Source organism: Silene latifolia, chromosome X, assembly GCF_048544455.1.
Source record: "Silene latifolia isolate original U9 population chromosome X, ASM4854445v1, whole genome shotgun sequence".
Classification (NCBI taxonomy): Eukaryota; Viridiplantae; Streptophyta; class Magnoliopsida; order Caryophyllales; family Caryophyllaceae; genus Silene; species Silene latifolia.
This window is the reverse complement of record NC_133537.1, coordinates 120,983,409-120,990,935: the sequence shown is the minus strand read 5'-3', so window position 1 is coordinate 120,990,935 and position 7,527 is coordinate 120,983,409. Positions and strand designations below refer to the sequence as shown.

Genomic DNA, 7,527 nt, shown 5'->3' with positions numbered 1-7,527 from the left:
TAAAATGAATCTAAAAAGTACCGTGCTATAGCACGGGAACTACACTAGTTCTTAGTATTCCCTTATAATCCATGTTTTGTTCCCTTTTCTTTTGAACACACGAATTAAGGAAATAAATTTGGATCACACAAAAACACTACCGCACAAACAATTGAATTTGGACCACACAAAGGTTGCCAAACTAATTGCATGGAAGGAAAAGAGATCGTTACAAGGTTATAACAGTCCAAAATGAGATCCTGTGAGAAATGGGTGGGCTAGGGTTAGAGACAGGATCCCGTTGTTCCAATCAATGTTATCATTAAGATCAATCAAATTAATTGATTGGACTTGGAAACGAAAGAGGATCCTAACTCATATGTAAGGCGATAAGCAACAATGAAAAAACAGATGAAAGAAGAATAACATACAATGTTCCATTAACAATTGGGTCTAACAACAATACATGATCCTTGCCTCCCAACACGACGACCAAAAAATGGCAATTTTACAAGGTATCAAATTCAACAATTTAACAAAAGAGGGTCATCACTATTAGTACGACAACTAAAACGTTAAAACAATTTGACAAAACAGCCGATGAAACAATTTAACAAAAGAGGGTCATCATAGTCATCTATTGCTTCCCAGTTTAGAGTTCCGAAGAATCCACACCAAGTATTATAGAACCGCAAAAAAATTAATTTCATTCACCATCGCTCTCTCGACGTAGACCTGTAAATAAACAAAATTGAAGCAGATATCAGTAAAACTTCAGATAATTTTGCACAAATGCCGTTAATTTCAGACAGGAAGTATCGACAGGTATCTAGTAGAAACTGGTAACATCATACAAAGACTAGGAAGTGTTCATTTCTAAAAGCCACGCAGAGAGCCAGAAACTGATGCTGATGGAGCGCCATATTCCCTACAACTTATGTCAGTTCCTTAAGCTTTAGCCTTATAACCCACCATGCACCCTCTAAACAGCATTGGATGGTTTAATGTTCGGTTCGGCACAGAGAACAGAGTTTTAGTAGAATGCTACTGGATTCAAATATAAAAACCACCGACAAACTCTGATCCAGTACAGATGATCTAGTTCGAGAATCGGCTGAGCGTGCTGGAACACAAGCTCTCCCCTAAGGTGCATGGGTGTCTTGAAAGTAAAATCCACCAATCCGTCAATCTGGTGGTCTTTGACCCCCAAAAACAATTATGGGGGGGGGGGGGGGGAATCTAATCCCAATTGTTTTGATACTCCAGTGTGTAAGACAAATAAGGATATTAGAAAAATGGACTGTATCAAGTGTTTCACTTAACAAGTCTCAACTTGTCATAATAGAATAGACACCAATCGCTTTACAACTTACAGAGCATAAGAGCCCCCTGACTTTAAATGCACTAAGCTGTTAACAGCCTAATACTCAGCAGATAGTAAGATAGCAGGCGAAGAAAACGAACCACAATGACCAAATGCCAAGAATAAGCACTGTTGAGAGGTTAAATGACGTTTTTTTTTTGTCAAAAACTACCTTATATTATTTTTATTGTTTTCAACTACCTTTGTTTTCTTCTTTTTGGTCAATAACTACCTATGTTGGAGATCCGGCGAGATTAATGCTGGAAAACTGACCAAATCTACAATTTCAAATTGTCTTTTTACAAATACCCCTAAATATAAGGTAGTCTTGACACACAAAAAAAAAAAAAAAAAAAAAAAAAAAATGACACATAACATGAAGTTTTGGAAATTCAAATGGCATCTGTATGCATTACGAATCCTGACATATTGACTTCTAACTCTTAGATTGCCATGTATGAGCATTACAGTGCTATGGTACTCGAACTCGGGTACGATGTACGGATATGGGTACGAATCCTTGTGTCCGACACTTGAAGCCATAAAATTAAGGACACGAGGACACGATTAATTAGTGGACACGACAACTTTTGGACACGGTCAACGTATCCAATTTTTATATTTGGACACGGTCAACGCATCCATTTCATATTTAGTTTTTTATAGAAATAAAAATAAACCGGGAGTTCCAATGTCCAACTACACACTTGACTGAATGGACATTTAATAGTAATGAAGAATAAGCTTTGAAAAGTCAAAAGAATACAAAAAAGTTGGAACACGTGTAAATAAAGTTGTAAAAAGAGAGTTAAAAGGACACCATATGCATTGAGAATTGAGAACCTAAGTATCAAACAATTAAATTAAACAAATAAGGATTGAAACTAGAAAAAGAACAATAAAGCAAGCACGACTATAACACCGCCGTCTGCCATGCCCAACACCTACTCGACGTCGGAAACCTAAATATGTCGTATCCAAGATCACCAGGTACGCAAATTCTTCTCCTTCGGACTGCTTCTCCGAACTACCGAAGTGTCCATTTCTCTTGTTGCCGACCGGACACGAATTCCGTGTCGGTATCCATGTCGGGTCGTACGGACATGGGTACTCCGGCGAAAGTGGCGAGTCTGAGCACCATAGTTACAGTGAAGTCGAGTTTTTAATTTATTTATTTTAAAAAAAAAAGAAAAAAAGAGTATTCACAAGGCACCCCTGAGGTTGCCACTTCTACCATGGAACCAAATTTTATATTTTTGAGAATGTTGTACCCCTAAGGTTTGTATTTTTGCCCAAAATTCCACTTTTTCTGACATGTTACAACAGTATCAATATTATCACCTAACCAACTACCCTAATTTTCAATATTAAACTCTCTTAACAAACATAATCTAATTATATTTTATGTTTAAAGTCCAAACATTAGTTTCCTGCTTCCACCATACTCAGCCTACCACCCTCAACCCACCATGCCTAACACCAACCTAATCCTAACCTACCACTCTCATGCTCCAACTTATGGTACCTAACACCAGCACCACTCTGAAAAGAGGAAAACAGAAGTTGATATAAAACACCACGACACCATTCAAAAGTGAACCAGAGGCAATGGAGCCACTAGCAAGACCATCAGCGACTTCGGTAGGACCCTAAAGGTGAGGGTGGGAGTAAACTTTCGTGGGGAGGAGAGATTATGGGTTTTCAAGGGTTCTTAGGTAGGTGTACAACGGGCCTTTCGTCAGTTAGGGCTGTGTTACAGTGGGTGGATCGAGTTACGTTTTTTAAGGGTGGGATAGGTTTTTCAGGTGTATGGAAGGAGGTTGCGTGGGTGGGGGAGGGTTTCGGCGGGTTGTGGCTAGGGTAGGGTTTTCGGTATGTAGAGCTGCGGTGGGGAAAACTTGACATCATAGCTACTTAGACCAGAAGTTGTAGCGGAGAGTTAGGAAATTGGGCACGTTAGGCAAAAGATGAACCTTGGAATACATTGTACAGAAACTTAAAAATCGAGAACCATGAGAGAAGGGGTAACTATTAGAGAATATTAGATGTACTAAGATATTAGGAAAGATATTATTATGGGTATCATCGAAAATATTACTAAATATTCTATAGGATATTATTATGATACGCATAATAATATCTTTCCTAATATCTTAATATATCTAATATTCTCTAATGGTAACGTTACGATGACGTGGCTTGTTCATTCAAGTTACACATAGAGGTTCATCCTTGCAATCACTTATGTAGCTGCTCATCCCTTATTCAAGACGCCTAATGTCAGCAGAAACCCAGACGCCGACAAACACGGGCACCTGAAATGTCCAAAACTACTCACTGGCCAAAAGTTTTACAATGGACTTCACTAGCAGTACATGAACTCTCTCCATGAGCAAAAATTGTAGCAAGTGCAACATGGCAAAGTAATGTGCAGCAATTATTAGGGCAAAGAAACCTCAAGCGAAGTTAAATAAAGCAACCAAACTGCCTTTCGGCAAGTGAAATAGAGTCGACATTCCTCATTATCACTATCATTACCCCAGCGCCTCCAAAGAGAGCACCAAGTAGGGTAATAGAAAAAAGAAGAAAAACAGTTACATCCACCGTCAAACTATTCATCTACCATTCAAACTTCAAAGCACAATGCATAGATTTTCAATGAATCTTGTATGAGACCAACTCAACAACAAGACCTGCTAAATATTTAAAGTATTGTTTAATTAATTACTCAGTATATGATTAACGAGTTGGTTTCACGTGTAAGACCGTCTCATATAAATACTTCGAATCTTCAGTACCAGTATGTGCAAATGGGCGTAAGCCAGGTAACCATAGAAGGAAGCAATAATCCCACGCAAAGGTAGGCAATAATCAGTTTGCAAGTTGCAACAAACACACACATTATACAGCTCAACTGTCAGTTGCAGGATAATAAATTACCTGTTGAAGTCTCTATTGCCCACAAATCCTCTATCTCTGTTTCCTTGGAAACCTCCTCTTCTATCTTCGCCAGGTCTTGTCCATATATTATCTCCTGTGCCACGTGACCTTGGCCTGTCCATTGTTTCTGCACCCCGGTAATCATTAAATGTTTCAGACCGAGGGGGAGGTCTCTCTTGGAACCCCATGTATCTCCCAGCGCCAGAACCCGGCCTACCAGCTCCGGAGCTTGGCCTACCAGCTCCGGAGCCTGGTCTGCCTGCACCAGAGCCCGGCCTCTCAACAGGCTTTTGACCAAATCGAACTTTGTCATCTAGTTCTCTGATTAGAATTTCCAAATTCCTTTCCTTGCTCTCTATTAGCCCACGTAGGTTGGCTTCTTCAACTCCTGAACCATCTGGAACATCCTTACCCGCATTCTCAAGATCTTTCTTTAAAATCTCAATTTCCTCCTTGAAAGTCTTTTCTTCCTCCGTCTCAGGCCTGCAGCAATTGTATAATAAACTGGTTAAGCAAAAAAAGGCCATCCAAAAGCCTTAGGCTCTACAAACACGCATGCTTTCATGCATCATCACTGAACAATGCATCATTGGAAATGTCAAGCCAATGTCATCAGAAGACAATATGCTTGCTGTAGCGCTTTAGTAAATCACCCAATGTCACCCCAAAATACTATGCTTACATATATCAATCAGAAAGGCAAAAGCTAGAAGGATAAGATTAAATTATCCCTTATCATCCCTTAATCCTATATTTACAATGCAAGGGCAGTCTACAGCATAAAATAAGGACATTACACTATTAGGTCATCCATGAGGGAAGAAACCTCTTCTACTTTTGTTTATGTACAAGTACCACCTACCAAGGCAAAATTGGACTCACAATACCAGAAACTTGTAACTCATGATTCAAAACCAGCTTTTCTATAGGAATTCCAAACTAGCTAGGAGCTATAAATACACAACAATTAGGGCTTGTTTGGTTGCCCATTAAAATCATGGGATCTTAAACTTCCTAGGAAGTGTAAAACCATGATGTTGTTTGGTTGCCAAAATCATGAGAAGTAGAAGTTCCCACATGAATCTACTTCCTCCATTATGTGGGAAGTCACTCACCAAGTCCCCCCTTGGTCATTGAAACTTCCCACATGAATTAACTTCCCACATGCAAACCAAACACTTTTTGGGAATTCACATGAATTGGAAATTCATGTGAACTTGAAGTTCCCGGGAACTTTAGTTCCCTTATGTCAACCAAACAAGTCCTTAGTGACGATAATCATCATGACTCCCACTTTCTATAATAAATAGAACTTGATGTGCATGATTTATTCTCTAACCTCTATCATACTACCTCTTAACTTTTTTCAACGGTTTCAAACTGCCCATTTACCAGCAAAACACATAATCACCAAAGCTGAAACCTTGGCACTTGAGGTAGCAAAGAAAACCCAAAGAACGTTACCTACATTGTCAACACTACACACAAGAAACTCAGCACAAAGCTAATATAAACCAACCCTAAACAAAATTCAAAACAAAAATTGAGCACTTAATCAAACACAAAGCATTTTCCTTGGCATGAAATGATGAAAAAACAACAATATGAATATCATTATGGGATGAAAAGCGACAGACCGATCAACACGACGCTGCTCCAACTGAAGATCAATCTTCCTCCAGTCCAAACCCTTTTGCTCAAGCAAAACCTCCCTAGGCTTAGCATCCCCAAAAGGATTCACCTTTGGCCTCGCCTTCACTTCCACTCCACCACCACCACCAATAGCAACACTCTCCGACCTATTAGACTGCGAACTGGTAGGGCGGCTTCCTTGGGAACTTGAAGGCCTACTCCCACCAGCAACACTAGCCTTCTTAGCCTCGATATCAGAATCCATCTTCTTCCAATCCAAACCCTTATCAGCCAACACCTCCTCTCTAGGCCTAGCCGCCCCGAATGGATTCCCCTTATTAACCTTGACCATCACTACCCCATCCTCTTCTTTACCATCACCATTCACACCCCCTTCATTACTACTGTTATTATTCGTAGTAGTAATACTAGTACGCCTGGGCTCCAACACCAACCTGGGGCGACCCGCGGGTGGCGGCTCATCCCTCCTCCACTCCGACCCGGAATCCCTATTCCCGGATCCAAACGTATTCGATCTAGAAGGGGCCATTGACCCAGACAAAGGCAACGGTTTCTTCTCAAAACTCCAATTGTCCACCTCATCAGCGCGGGACCCACCTCCCAACGCACCATACCTGGATGAAGAAGAACCCCTATCTCTATCTCTCTCCCTTTCCCTTTCCCTTTCCCTTTCCATCGGAACGCTGCGTTTCATGGCGCCCCAGTCGTCAACCTCATCAGCCCTAGACGGAGGAGGTGGAGGCGCCGAGTCATAATCCCCTCTGCGGAACCCACCATCGAACCCGCCACGTCGGCCCTGAGATGGACCATCGCGGCTGCCGCCGCCGTAGTTACTAAATCCGCCACCCAATCGGGACCCACCGGGGACATACTCATCAGGAGAACGAAGTTTGGGACCCGTAGGAAGACTGAACATCTCGTCAGGGGTCAAACGGGTGTTGGAAGTAGCGGATCCGGATCCGGGTTGAGAATAGAACTCAGAAAGGGTCATCTTTTTCTTCTTGGGTTTGGTGGTAACGGACTCTTTGAGGCTGGGGAAACTCTGAGGGTTGGCGGCGGCCGTGGCGGCGGCTTGTTGTTCTTCAGCTTCGGCTAACTCGGCGTCGGCGGCCCATGAACCGATGCCGGTACCGGTGCCGCCCCATGGTTTAGACGACATGATGATGATGATGATGATGTTTGTGAGGAGAAAATGAGAAGTCGAAATGTTATCAAGAAGAAAGATCTGATGGCAGACGTTTTTTTTTTTTGAGAGAGATGATGAAAATGGGGTTAGTCGGTGATTTTCTTCGGTTTATTTTTTCCCCTTGATATTTTTTAAAAATATAATACCCTCTCTCATCTAAATCAAAGATAGTTGAGGGGCGTTTTACAACGTGAATATCTTTAGTTATGCATTATTAATAATTATAAAAACTTTCATTACGATGAATCAAATTAATATAGTTTTTTTTTTTAAAAGAAAAGATCAATTCATTAATTAACTAGTTTAAAAGCCCGTATTTCGTACGGGTTATTGACCTTGATTATTTTAAAACTAAGTTATAGAATATTATCGAATAGATGTTTCGAAGTTCAAATTCGGGTGTCAC

The 7,527-nt window shown here is 40.9% G+C and overlaps 1 protein-coding gene across 1 annotated transcript; it reads right to left on the bottom strand.

The window, feature by feature from the left end:
• Positions 1–391: 391 nt before the first annotated feature.
• LOC141623569 (eukaryotic translation initiation factor 4B2-like) lies at positions 392–7,227 on the bottom strand. The gene is made up of 3 exons (XM_074439664.1): positions 5,920–7,227; positions 4,283–4,765; positions 392–714 (listed from the first exon to the last, which is right to left on the bottom strand). The coding sequence occupies exons 1-3, from the start codon at positions 7,092–7,094 to the stop codon at positions 690–692; spliced, it is 1,683 nt and encodes a 560-aa protein (XP_074295765.1). The 5' UTR covers positions 7,095–7,227; the 3' UTR covers positions 392–689.
• Positions 7,228–7,527: the final 300 nt, after the last annotated feature.